General features: G+C 44.8%; 1 protein-coding gene across 2 annotated transcripts in view; it reads right to left on the reverse strand.

The window, feature by feature from the left end:
* The window catches only part of ABRAXAS1 (abraxas 1, BRCA1 A complex subunit), an 804,658-nt gene that overhangs the window by 386,305 nt on the left and 403,596 nt on the right, over positions 1-14,757 (reverse strand). For both annotated transcript variants that reach the window (XM_044059464.1, XM_044059465.1), the window contains exon 6: positions 9,542-9,661. In XM_044059464.1, the coding sequence (XP_043915399.1) occupies positions 9,542-9,661 (120 nt within the window). The remainder of the gene's footprint in view (positions 1-9,541; positions 9,662-14,757) is intronic.

The raw sequence follows: 14,757 nt of genomic DNA on the forward strand, positions 1-14,757 counted from the left end.
AGGGGAGGCAGAGGGAATGGATTCCTCTGCATCTGAATCCTCATAGGTAGGTAATGGTATGTCCTGGTAATCAGAAGGGTAAGAGTCATTGGACTCCTGGTCTGTAGAATCAGAAGGAAATTACATTTTTTGTCTTTTAGCAGGTGAAGGCTGGCTTCCCCTAATTAGAGCAATAAGGTCTTCAGCCATTCTAAGCATTTGTTTTTTTGACACTGGAGCTTGAGCATGCGCTTTGGTCATCGGTTTTCTAGGCATAGTGTGAACTTTGGGCCTGAGAAACTCGGTAGTTTTAGCTAAACATGAAGTTGTCTGTTTAATATGAACATCGGAAGGTCGGAATACACTCAGAAGCTGGTGCCTGCACAACGACTCCAGACCCATCCAAGATAGAGACATCCGCAGGTTCCATAGTCAAAGAAGCATCTCGTGGCAAACTGTATTCCGAATGGGTCTCAGCAGAGGCCTGCGAATCTGTAGAAGCGGTATCAGGGGCTGCGAAGGCACCTCACTGAGTACCGGCAGACTGGCGATTAGCTTAACGGAGGCATTGTTGGCAGTGTTGGACCTCAGCGGTCTGTCTCGGTCTTTACCCTTCCATTTTTTCGGAAGACTGGTAGTCGGATGGCTTATCGAATTTAGCGACAAAGATAGCCCAACGACGAATGGTTCGGGTGTTAAACAAGGCACAAAACCGACAGTGAGGGACGCCATGGTCTGGGCCTAAACACATGACGCAGTAAGAATGAAAATCTCTGAGGTATTTGCTTTCCACAGGCAAGAAAATTGTTAACTTTTTCTGACATCGGTTAGAGCAAGAAAAAAGGATGCCCAACGGGGTGCTTAGCTTTAGAAGACTTCAGGTTTGAAACTCGAAAAATGAAAATTTAAGTTAGCGACCAACCGGCACTACAAATGAGACGTCTTCCGGGAGACACCGCGGGGACGATTTTCCCTCATCCCAATCAGTGTCCTCAGTGACAGATTCCTCAGGGGAATCAAGGTGCTTCCTCTTGCACCATTTCTTCCGGGGTGGCTTGCCAGTGGGATCTTCGGAGGAAAACTCTGGAGAAAGGGTTCCCTTCAAGGGAAAGACTTGCAGCTCCCATGCTCAGGATCCCAAAGTAGAGGGTTGGGACAGCTGCATACTAGAGGGGGGTTCTGGTGTCGATGCCATTGGTGCTGACTGTGAGCCTGTACAGGTAGGGACCCTCTCCCATCACGTGGAAAGCAGGCCCGCCCAAGGAGGGATGGGAGCCCGGAAGCGAGAAGGACAACCTCTGAACCGGGGTCACACCCTGCCCTGTGGAGCCCACCTTGAGGTGAGGAGCTCCGAGAGGACTGGTAGTTGCTGGTGGAGCCACGGCCATAAATAGTGCCAGCGAAAGAATAGACGAACTAGGAACCACGGTGCTGACAGCCCAATCACTGCGCCGAGAGTGCACCAGTTCTAATGGAGCCATAGCGCCAAGAGTAATCAGTGCTGACAGGGGAACCTCCGCAGTCGGAGCAGAGACAGTATGCCGGGACCTGTGAAGAGGCCAGAGGAGGATATATTGGTGAGTATGCCGTGAAAGCTTCTGTTCCAAGGGGGACGGAAGACCTAGCAGGGGTGGGAAATCCTCTAGCTGCCAGAAGCTGGTTTACAACCCTCACTACATCTTGTTCTGAAAGGCTCCTGGTGGATCTGTAGGAGGCTGCTGAAGGAGAGTCAGGTCTTTCAAGAAAGGGGCTAAACTGGTGCCCCGAAAAAGGGTCATAAGTTGGGGAATATCTGGTTCTGGTAAGGTGTTCAACCTTCAGAATAGACGGAGTCATTGTCTGTGGGGCCATATAAGCTATTGGCACCGTGGCTGGGGATGGTGCCGATGTGGGTACAGTAGTCAAAGACGGTGTCAAGACCAAGGACGGCACCGAGGAGGATGGTGTCAAAGCAGGTACAGTAATAGGAGTCAAAATTAGAGGTGGCACCGAGGGGGAAGACAGAGCCTGGTGCCAAAGTTGTCTGCGCTGAAGGTGCCGGAGAAGCTCGGTGTCAACTCAGTTCTGAGGGGGACGGAGATGTAGAAATGGAGCGACTCAGTTTCTCTTCATGTTTTTTAGACTTAGGAGGTGGTGAGACCTCCGTCCCAGACAAAGCCTCAGAGAAGGTAATTTTCATCATACCCTTCAAAATCAACTTGTTTTTACGCCCAGCCAAAGTCCGATTGCTGAAGCTGGAACAGATATCACACGAAGCATTAATGTGGTCAGTGCCCAAACAATAAATGCACAGAGTGTGAGCGTCTGAGTTGGACATTTTATGCCCGCACTTATCATACTGTTTAAAACCCAACTTAGCTTTTTCAGACATAATGACAAAAAGTACAGTTTTGTACCTACCATAAATGTAGATGTTCGAGTGTTCACCCTGCTGCAGTCATCACACTTGGGTTATCCTGTCGTCAGGCGGTCCCGCAGTCGGCCGGATTTCCAAAGTCTTGGTCCGACGTTAGTTGTTGACGCCTCATCCCTGACGTCAGTGCGCCAGGGGTACATATACTGCAACCGACGCCATTTTCTTCAGTTTTTCTTGCCCCAGATGTCAGGTGCCCCCAAAAAGGTGATCAAAATTAGTACCAAATGGTGTGAACACTGTACAAACACAAAATCCCTTCAGCTATAAGCAAATACATCAGTAAGGCATAGCAGAGATTTAGCCAAAACATCAGAGGGGTTGGAGGGAGGGTAACCTGGAATGCAGCAGGGTGAACACTCTAACATCTACATTTATGGTAGGTACAAAACTGTACTATGTTCATCGTGTTACCCTGCTGCAGTCATCACACTTGGGTTGAGTCCCAAAGCTAAGGCAGGGTGGAGGTATCAGAGGGTTAGTGGAGGCAGAGGCCCTGCAGAACTGCAGTGGCGAAGCCTGCCCTGGACTTAGAATAAAGAGGTAGGTGATAGTGTTTGGTGAAGGTGTGTACTGAACTCCAAGTTGCAGCTTCTAAAATTTCCTTGGTATGGACCCCTCTGAGAAAGGCTGTAGGGGTAGCTGTTGCCCTGGTAGAGTGGGATCTAATAATAGTAGGAACTGGTTTTCCATGATGGGTATAACAGAACCGTATGCAATGGCCTATCCATTTAGAAATGGTTTGTTTGGCTATGGCCCTCCCTTGAGAAGCTGTAGCATAGGATACAAAGAGCTGGTCAGTTTTTCTGAAAGCCTTAGTTTTGTCCAAGTAGTAACGAAGCTGCCTGTGAATGTCCAAGGAATGCAAGAGTCTCTCACCTTTGTTCTGTGGATTGGGAAAGAAAGTGGGTAGATGGATGGTTTGATTTAAAGCTACAATGGAAACCACCTTGGGCATGAAGGAAGGATTAGTTCGTAGAGAAACTCTGTCTTGATGAAAAATGAGGAAAGGTTCCACTGCCATTAGTGCCTGTAATTCTGAGACTCTCCTAGCAGAAGTTATTGCCAGGAGCAGGGCAGTCTTCCAAGACAGGAACTGAAGGTCTGCAGAGAAAGCTGGTTCAAAGGGAGGTAACGTTAGTTTTTCCAGAACAAAGTTGAGGTCCCATGTTGGTGTAGGAGCTCTTCTAGGTGGTCTAATGTTTTTTGCCCCTCTGAGGAACTGCTTTAGAAGCGGATGTGAAAATAAAGGTGGATTTGTGTCGTAGTGAGCTGAAATAGCTGAAGCATGGATTTTAATTGAGGAGAAGGAAAAGTCCTTTGTGCAACATCTCTGCTAAATACTGCAGAATGTGAGGCATATGAGGCTGAGTTGTGTCTTGGCCTTTAGCTTGGTTCCAGGCAGAAAACCTTTTCCATTTGCCCGAGTAAGCCTTCCTGGTGCTTGGCCTCCTGGCTTCCAGAATAACATCCAGAACTGCTTGTGAAAGATGGGCTGGTTGGATGTTTAAAAGATTCGCCATGCAGCCAGGTTTAAGGTTTTTAGCTGGCTGTGTAGAATCTGTTTGCTTTGCTGCATGAGCAAATGAGGTATTTGAGATCATATCCATGGTGGGCTGTGAGCCATATTTTCTTCAATAGCGGGTACCAGTGCTGGTGTGGCCAGTCTGGGGCTATGAGAATCAGTCGAGGTTTCTCCTTTTTGACCTTCAAAAGAACCTTTGTGAGAAAAGGTAATGGAGGAAAGGTATATGCTGTCAGGTTTTTCCAACTGAAGGAGAGAGCGTCCACTTTCCAAGCTTGATGGTGGAATGTCCTTGTACAAAATTTTGTCAGTTGGTAGTTTTGAGGACTGGCAAACAGGTCTATATTTGGTAGGCCCCATTTTTGAGTTATCATTGTAAATATTTGTGGGTCTAGCTTCCACTCCTGGGGATCTTTGATGTTTCTGCTTAGGTCGTCTGCCAATGTGTTTTTCTGTCCTGGCAGGAATTGAGCTTGTAACTGGACTTGGTAGGCCAGAGCTGTGTTCCATAAGATTATTGCTTGCCTGCAAAGAGGGTAGGAATGTGTGCCCCCTTGTTTGTTTATGTACCACATTACTGTGGTGTTGTCCGTCTTTACTGCAAGTTGTCCTGGATGTAGAAGATCCTTGAAGGCTGTCAGAGCTTTCTGTACAGCTAGCATCTCTTTTTGATTTATGTGCAGTTTTCTTTGTTCTGCAGTCCATAGGTCTTGAATGCATTGCCCTGCCATGTGTGCCTCCCAAGCATAGTCTGAAGCGTCTGTTGTGATAGTTTGCCTGGTTGGGGGCAAGGTGAAAGGCTGACCCTTGTTGAGGTGACATGCCTGTGCCCACCATAGAAATTCCTGTTGAAGGCAGGGAATAAGAGATATCACTGTGTCCAAGCTGTGGCTGTGTTGAGACCATACACTTTTTAGGTACCACTGTAATTTCCTCATATGCAGTTTTGCAAATGGTATCAGAATGCAAGATGCCATGAAGCCCAAAGTCTGCAGAATTTTTCTTGCAGTTAATTGGGTCTTTGTTGCCATTGTCTTGAAATATTGAGTCAGTTGTAGTTGCTTGTCTGGTGTAAGATAAGCCTTCTGGGCCGTTGTGTCCAAGCTGGCACCCAGGAATGATTTTTTGTGAGGGTACTAGTTTTGACTTCTTTTCGTTTACTGTGTACCACAGACAATTTAGTAGATGCTTCACAAAAGCCAGATGATGTAAGAGAATGTCTTTTCTTTTTGCTTGGATGAGGCAGTCGTCCAGGTATGGATATATTTGAATTCCTCTTTGTCTGCTGTATGCAATTACTGGTGCCAGGCATTTTGTGAAAACTCTGGGCACAGTAGATAAGCCAAAGGGCAGTGCAGAGAATTGGTAATGGGTTGAACCTGCAATGAAACGGCGGTATCTTCTGCAACTTTGTCTGATAGGGACATGCAGGTATGCCTCCTTGAGGTCCAACGTTACCAGCCATGCCTCCTTGCCCAACATGGGAAGTAGCTGCTGTAGTGTTAGCATCTTGAATTTTGGGACTTGTAGGTAAGTGTTTAGAATTGAAAGATCTAGAATTGGTCTCCAAGTATTGTTCTTTCTGGGTACTAGAAAGAGCCTTGAGTAAAATCCTTGGCCTTGCTCTTCGGTACCCGTTGAATGGCTCTCATGGCCATGAGAGCTGTAATTTGTTTTTGAGCCTCTGCCCTTTGATTTAGTGGCAGGTTTGGCATTCCTCTTTTCATTGGCAAGGTGTGAAAGTGGAATCTGTATCCTCGTAAAATAATGTCTAGGACTCATTTGTCCTTTGTGACCATGTGCCAGTTGTCTGCAAAAAGTGCTAGTTTTCCCCCCAAGGGGGAAAACAAAAGAGCTTTGTTTGGCCAGTCGAGGTGCAAGTCATTGAGTTTGCCTTCTGGTGGGTTGAGACCTGTCTTCTCCTCCTTTCTGGGTTGGAGTGCCCCATTGGCAAGGTTTATACTGGGCTTGTGGTTGTCCTCTGCCCCTTGGGCGCCTGTATTTACCCCTCTGAGGTCTGTCAGTGGCTGGAAAGGACCAATTTTTTGTTGGCCAGTTTCTGCTGAAGCGAGGGGGTTGTACCTGTAGGAAATCTTTGACGGTCTGCATTGATTTCGCCTTATCTTCCATTTTCTTTAGCACTTCTTCTGCTTTAACTCCAAAAAGAACATCCTGCTGTAAGGGTGCATCCAGTAGTTTTGCTTTGACATGATCAGGTAGACTTTGTTCCTTTAACCAGGCATGCCTATGTATAACTGATCCAGTGACAGCTGCTCTGCAGGAGGCCTCCAAAGAATCAAACCCACATTGTAAGGTACGTTTGCCCACCTACTCGGTGGCGTGCAACAAATCCTGTACTTCTTTCAATTCAGATTGTTGGGGAAGGGAGGTTATCTTTTGTTTTAACTGAGAAATTAGAAACTGCTGATACCTGAGCAAATGAAATTGACAATTTAGTGCTCTCACAGCTAATGTGGCTGAGGTGTAAACCTTTTTCCCCCACCTGTCTAGTGCTCTAGAGTCCCTCTCAGAAGGTACTGGGTTTTTAGCCATGGAAGCCTTAGCCCCCTTGGGACCCTGGGAGATAGTCTCTGGGTCAGCTACTGGGCTTTTGTACAGAAATTTGTGGGAATCAGGTACTCTGTAGTATCTGTCAGGCTTAGCCGGAGCAAGAGGTAGAGAGTCTGGGTTGAAACTGGATTCTAAATAGACATCATCCACAATGTCCAAAACAGGTGGGATGGCTCGAGGTCTGTGTTGGGGGAGTAAAAGAAACTCTATGAGCCTTTTCTTGGAATCAGAGAAATCCTGACCTTCCCATTGGAAATGTTCCCTCATAGTGTGTAAAGTTTCCCCAAAAGAGTAGTCTTCAGGAGGGGAAGCTGAGGGAATAGAGTCCTCAGCATCAGAATCTTCATAAGGAGAGTAGGAATAGTCTTGGTCTTCAGAGGAATCCGAAGAAATAGACAGTTGCTCAGAAGAAGCAGAATCTTCCTCTTGTCTAGGCCTTTTGTCAGGAGGAGGCTGTGAACCCCTGATAAGAGAAATCAAATCTTCAGCCATTTTGAGCATTTGTTTCTTAAGCATAGGGCCTTGAACAGGAGACTGAAGTGTAGTCTTTTTAGCTTTAGAAGGAGTCTTAGACTTAGAAAACGTTTTGATTGTGAGAGTCGGTCTAAAAACGCCCTCAGAAACCGATGGCGTTTCCGAAGCACCGACGTCCTTAGAAGGTATATCATCGGAAGGGCCTGAAGTAAAAGGCTGCATCGGCCTAGTACATTCCGTCAAAATATCCGTAGCGGTCTCGGGTTCCAGGACTGCGGTAGTCAGGGGCTGCGTCGGAGCCTCACTGATAACCGGAGACCGGATCAACCGAGGCCTCGGAATTGGGTTTAGGACTTGGCTGTCGGTCCTTGTCCCTGCATTTTTTGTGCACGCCGGTAGTCGGTAGCTCCGACGGCATGTTATAGTTAAATTTTCTACCAAAAAATTGTCGTGCGAAATCAAAACGCCTTTTAATAGTACGCTTATTAAACCTAGCACAAAAACGACAAGTGACGTCGTGATCAGGGCCTAGGCAAGGTATGCAATAAGAATGAAAATCCTTATGAGGTATTTGCTTCCCACAAGAAATACAATTGTTAACTTTTTCTGACATCGGTCTGAGGCAAGAAAAGTTTCCCTAATGGGGTACTTAGCTTTATAGAAGACTTCGGTCTGAAATTCGAATTCGATAATCTCAGGAGTCGGCCGACCGGCACTTGCGAACTGCTTCTGCTTCGGGCACCGCGCGGCAAGAAAGACAGAAGAAAATGGCGTTGGTTGCAGTATATGTACCCCTGGCATACTGACGTCAGGGATGAGGCGACAACAACCGACATCGGACCAAGACTTTGGAAATCCGGCCGACTGCGGGACCGCCTGATGACAGGATAACCCAAGTGTGATGACTGCAGCAGGGTAACATGATGAACATCACCACACTAGCCCTAGTGACAAGATAAAATAGTCAAAACACGATAACAGCAAAGTTAGAGAATATATATATTTTTATCTAGATAGAAAGAAAGTGAAGAGTACCAACAATGGCACTTAGTAATATCACAAGTGGTAGGAAAGAGGGACAGTACCAACGATGGTATAATAAAAGGAACTACCAAATGCAGAGGGTAGGGAACAGAACAAGTAAAGGAGTCTATAGATGAAAGATGAAAACTAGCAAAAACTGACTAAAAGGTAAGGTACTGACAGGAATTAACACAAAAAACTACACTTAGCTTGAGAGAGTAGGCTTGGCACGTCTGACGAGGAACGTGGTAAACGAGATCTGAAGTTTACAACATCAGATCAAATACTTTCTCTTTATCGCAGCACAACTGGACCACATGGGAGACAGTCACGCTACATAACACTGTGCTACCCAGTTACTTTGTGCAACTTCAGGAGACAGACGTGAAGAACTACAAACTGGGTTGACCAAAGAGTAACTGGATATGATGAAAAATATCCTATTAATGGGATCCACAGACAGCTGTTAGAAGAGGCACAAATTGGGTGAAGGCAAGCACAACTAAATTTCCACAGTGAGCTTTAGGAATACTACCTGGAATAGACCGAATGGAAGATATTTGTCCAGTAGGAGGACCACATATTTTGTAACTATCTTTGAGACACTATAAAAATAATCTTAAAAATGCAGTTACCCTATCAGTTTAAGCAAAAGAGCACCTAAGAAAATCTATAAGCAAGCATTTAAGGAGTCAATACACAGATAATACAAATTAACTTTCCCAATCACTATATGAACATAACATTCTTAAGAAATATTTAGTGCCAGGCACACCGGATTACATGCCACTTATTCCACAGGCATCTGAATTAGGATGCGACAGAGAATATACTGTCCATGACAGTATCCCTCCTCTACCAATACTTCTCAAAGGAAAAAAAAAATTATTAAGAAAAGACAGAAGTTAGGAAAGTTGTTGTGTCTTTTCGGCTTATCCCGGTTAGGGGTCGCCACAGTGGAACTCCAGTCCGCTAATGCTTGGTAGTAGATTTTTACTTGCCGAGTTACCAGCCCTGACGCACAACCTTCAATGAAGGCACGCCCATTCATGCATGCCTCCACACAGAAGACGCTCTAGCTGAGAATCGAACGCGACAACATCTTGCTGTGAGGCGACAACGCTACCGCAGCACCACTACCGCGGTAAAAAAGAAAATAAAATGATACAAACATTCACCTAAACTTTACACAAGTAGTGATGTAGGATATACATACAGCAATTACTAATTATTTAAATTAAAATCTGCACATCTTAATGTAAGACAGAGGGCCTGCACTGTGGGTCTATCATCTTAATGACTAAAATGGAAAATCATGTTCAACACTGATGCACTACACTTCCGTGCAAGTAAGTCCCAAGCTCGGAGATCTGCTATGATGGCCTAAAGTGTTGTGTAAATGATGTGAGCAAATTAAAAGTTTATTGTATTAGATTTCCAATTAACATGCAAAAACACACAAGTAAGCGGAACCAAAACTTTAAAGCAAAATGACTGTACATGCAAACAAGCATTAAACACTTAGCAGCTTACTTCAAACTTCTGCTGCATCTTACCTGTGTTTTTTAACTGCACGGCTGAAGGCAGAAGAGGTGCACGAGCCTGAGACAGTTTTGTAATCTTGCAGTTCTGACAAACCAAGATTAGTGACTACCAAAGGGACCCTCAGGGAAATACTGTAAAACACATGAAAACAGAATTATGAATCACAACTTTCAATTACAGTATGGATCATGTAAATAACTATTTTTTTTCACCACCAGTTATGGTCATAGAATAGCTTATGTATTCATCATAACGATACATCTGTATTGTCCATTTCATTCTTCCTCAACTGATGGGTTGCGGATCTGACTTGGCTGCTTCTTCCAGATGCTTGGATCCAACTCTCGAGCTTCTCCCTTTGACCCGCCAACCTAACATAACTCAGATCGACTTTGCTGCCCCCAGTACACCATGGATAATACCCTAAGGGAATTAAAAAGAAAAGGATACAACTGGAAATCAAACAAGGAACAGAGGTTCCCAAGTAGTATCCCTTAGGTCTCTCCAGGACTAAAGGGAAGGGAAGAGGGTTAGGAGGGCAGGAAGTCAAAGATGAAAGAAAATGGACAACATGGATGTATTGTTATGTTGAGCACATCACTTTTTATCTGATGTGGTCATTTTCATTCATTCCACAATTGATGGAACAGAGTCCGCAGCTATATGAACCTTGGGTAGTCCTCATGGTAGGATACTTCCAGAGTAATGTGGAGCCAAAGGCGATTCTACTCCTATAAAACAAATTCCATTTGTAATGAGCAATAAAGGTTTGAGCAATGGATCACGTGGGAGCTGAACAAATATCATATACAGATGTTCTTGACCAAAAATCAGAGGATATAGTCCGACTTTGTAGGGGCATACGCAAGGACAACCTTCTTTTACTACAGACTAAAGATATGCAAATCAGTTAACCATTTGTCCAGAGTAACTTTAGAAACTGCCATGCCCAATCTGTTAGGTGAGAATAATACAAACAATTGGTCAGTCTTCCTGAAATCTTTGGTCTGATGGAGATAAGTTGTCTAAGCAGATCCAAAAGACGGAGCATGTATTCTCCCTTATTTGAGAAATTTGGAAAGAAAATGGGCAGTTATTGACCTGGTTAACATTAGACTTAGACGCTACCTTAAGCAGAAAGGAAGGGTTGGTCTGTAAAACAGCCCCGTCTGTGTGAAACCAGGTAATTAGACTTGCAGGAGACCACCTAGAGTTTGGATACTCATCTAGATGATGTAATAGTTTTCCAGTAAAGAATGTAAGTTCTGACTTGACTAAAGGTTCAAAGAGGCCTTGGGTCAAACCTTGAAGCAGGGCAGTTAAATCCCAAGAAGGATTATTTACTGGAGGCCTAAGAAAGACTGTGCATTTCAGAAATGCTTTGCATACTCTAGAAAAGCTAAGGAAGAATTACTTTCACCAAGAAGGAAGTTTAAAATGGCAGCCAACTGCACCATAATCATAGAAAAAATAGCCTCTTCAATGAAAATTGAAGCAAAAAACTCAAGTACAGCTGGCATGGGGCAGAAAAAGGGTCCAAATCTCACTTAAGGGCCCAGAAAGCAGATCTCTTCCATTTACTTCTGTAAATTTTCACAGTAGAAGCCTTTTGAGAAGATGATAAAATATGACAGACCAAGGAGGAAAGCCTGGGCTGTGGGTTAACTGATTTGCATATCTTTAATCTGTAGTAAAAGAAGGTTGTCCTTGCGTATGCCCCTACAAAGTCTGACTATATCCTCTGATTTTTGGTCAAGAACATCTGTATATGATATTTGTTCAGCTCCCACGTGATCCATTGCTCAAACCTAGGCAGCAAGACATTTCCCTGTCGTACATTTGACTCTGGGACACATGGCTGAAGTGACAGTCAGCTGCAGGGAAATATGGCTGTTTGCAAATTCCCCGTGGGCAAAGAGAAGAATGTGTTGCCATGCTCACAACTTCAATAACCAACTGCACAGGGGGAAAACAATGTCCATGATCCCCAAGGGAACATGAGACAGCAGGCAATATGACAGGAATCAGCAGCAGGCTGGCCAGAGGGCAAGTCAGTGGCAGTAAAAATGCAGTGCACAATGGGCAGTGCCTTTATAATCGGTGTGTGTGTGGACCACTACCCCATTCACAGTATCTAGGGAACATTACCTAAAATGCATACTGGAGCATGCGTGACTACAGTAGCCTGCAGGATTTCCTCCATGCTATAGCAAACCTTCGACATGTTGGAGTCACATAAGCATGTACTGTACACAGAGCACAACACTCATTAGTTCTTTTGCCTCCATGCATTTGGTTAATAAAGCTGTGAGCATGGCAGTGTGTGCTTCCGTTTGTCCACAGGGAATTTGCAAACAGCCATACTTCTCGGCTGCTGAATGTCACTTCAGCCATGTGTCCCCAGCCAAATGTACCACAGGGAAATGTCTCGCTGCCTAGGCACCTGAACCCCTGGTCTGTCTAGCAATCAGCAGAACTGGAAAAAGCATGTGGCCAGCTTGAGGCCTGTTTGGATTAGTCATCCTTGTTGGGCGAGACAGGAGGTCTGGACTGAGGTCCAGTATCCAGGGTGGATACAGAAGATAATTTCACAGGGAGGGAAACCAAATTTGATGAGTTTAAAAAGGTGCAATGAAGATAAACCTGCTCTTTTAATGAGTATGCTTTCTGTAGAAATTTGGGGATTAGAGGTAATGGGGGATAAGCATAGAGGAGACTGGAGGGCCAGTTGGGGGTGGGTCTATATCATGAAATCGAACGATAAAATGAGTGAATGCTCTTTTATCAAACACTAAAAACCGAAAGCAGTAAATGTCGAACCCAAGGAACAGCGATTTTTTCCCCGCAGAAGCTGCTGTGCAAAAAAAAAAAAAAAAAAAAAAAATCCAAACACAAAGTGCGGGCTGTGCCCACCCCCCTACTTAAATACACCAACTTCGAGATCGCACCACAGTGGAGGAAATAGTTATGTCCCAACAACGGCCCATCGATTTATTTCCCTGGGGGGGGGGGGATCACTGTTCCGTGTGTTTGGCATTCACTGCTTTTGAATTTTAGTGTTTGATACAAGTGCATTCACTCTTTTTATTGTTCGACATCATAACAAACCCGTTGTGGGCTAGTGCATCTCTTGGTGACTCCCCCTGTGGAGGGACCAGGGCAAAATAACCTGCTGCCCTTGTTGCTGAGCAGAGAAGTGAAAAGGTCTTAGCATGGCTGATCCTATTGACAGGAAAATACTCTCGGCCACGTTGACATTGAGATACGACTCATGATGCACCAAAATGGACCCGATTAGTTTCTCTGCAATCACACAGGCTTTCCTTGGTATGTGCATTGACATCAGATTGTCAGGGGTATAAAACATGCAGCCGACGCCATTACATCAGTTTTTCTTGCCCCAGATGTCAGGTGCCCCCCAAATGGGGAGCAATTAAATATAAAAGCACAATGATATACCTCCAACAAAAAAGCAAATACACCAAAAAGGCTTTTAAGCATAGTAAGAGAAAGTAGAGGTATAGCCAAAAGAAGTTAGGGGGCTGGAGGGAGGGTAACCAGGACTGCAACAGTGAATACACTCTAACATCTACATTTATGGTAAATGTACACAATTGTACTATGTTCTTCGTGTTTCACTGTTGCAGTCATTACATTTGGGTAGATTCCCAAAGCTATGGTTGGGAGGATGGATTTATACAGCATTAGGACCGGCTATAAGGCCCTGCAGGACAGCAGTATCAAAGCCAGCTCTGGATTTAGAGAAGAGAGGTAAATAGTAATGTTTGGTGAACGTATGAACTGAGCTCCAGGTAGCAGCTTCTAGAATGTCTCTGGTAGGAACACCTCTGAGAAAGGCTGTAGACATAGATGCAGCCCTGGTGGAATGAGATCCGATCCCCTGTGGGATAGTTTTACTATGGTGCATATAGCAGAAATGAATACAATGGCTTATCCATTTGGAAATAGTCTGCTTTGAAATGTCCTTTCCCTCGGCCCCTGCAGCAAATGCCACCAGTAGTTGTTCAGATTTTCTTAGAGATTTTGTCCCGTTTAAGTAAATTCTAAGTTATCTGTGTACATCCAATGAATGCAGAATCCGCTCCCCCTTGTTCTGCAGATTGGGAAAGAAAGTTGGCAAATGAATGGTCTGATTAAGAGCCACACTGGATACCACCTTAGGCATGAAGGATGGATTGGTCCTGAGAGACACCCTGTCCTCATGAAAAATAATGAAAGGCTCCACTGCCATAAGAGCCTGTAATTCAGAAATCCTTCTAGCTGAAGTGACTGCTAATAGGAAAGCTGTTTTCCAGGAGAGAAATGTTAAGTCTGCAGTAGCAGCTAGCTCGAAAGGAGGGAGAGTGAGTTTTTCCAATACAAAATTGAGGTCCCAGGCAGGGGTTGGAGCTCTCCTGGGTGGTCTTAAGGTTTTGGCCCCTCTGAGTTGCTGCTTTAGCAGAGGACGAGAGAAGAGGGGAGGTTCTGTGTTGTAATGAGCTGAAATGGCTGAGGCATGGATTTTTACGGAAGAAAAGGACAGGCCCTTGTGAAGCATCTCAGTTAAGTATTGTAAAATCTGAGGAATATTGGGTACTGCTGTGCTTATTTCTTGTGATCGATTCCAGACACAATCTTTTCCATTTGTCAGCATACGATTTTCTAGTACTAGGCCTTCTTGCCTCCAAAATGACATCCATCACAGGTTTGCTGAGGGATGCCAAGGGTGAATTTAGGTGATTAGCCACACTGCAAGATTCAAAGTTTGGAGCCGAGTGTGCAGAATTTGGTTGTTCTGCTGAGACAGTAAGTAAGGTGTCTGAGGCAGGTGCCACGGTGGGAGGTGTGACACATTGTGCAGAAGTGGGTACCAGTGTTGCCGAGGCCAGTCTGGAGCAATCAAAATCATTTTTGGTTTGTCCTGTTTGACTTTTAGTAGAACTTTGGAGAGCAGAGGCAGACATTTCCAGACTTTTTTGTGATGAGTTCTTGTGCAGAATTTGTCCAACTGATAGTTCTGGAGTGACGCAAAAAGATCTATGTCTGGACATCCCCATTTGTGTGTCAACATGTTGAAAATCCGTGGTTCCAGTTTCCATTCGTGTGAGTCCATGAGATTTCTGCTTAGTTCGTCTGCCAGAGTATTCAGCTTTCCTGGCAGGAATTGAGCTTGTAGTTGTACTTGATAGGTCAAGGCCGTGTTCCACAATGCCACGGCTAGTCTGCA

Source organism: Protopterus annectens, chromosome 17.part0 (genome assembly GCF_019279795.1).
Source record: "Protopterus annectens isolate FY-2018-M chromosome 17.part0, PAN1.0, whole genome shotgun sequence".
NCBI lineage: Eukaryota > Metazoa > Chordata > Ceratodontiformes > Protopteridae > Protopterus > Protopterus annectens.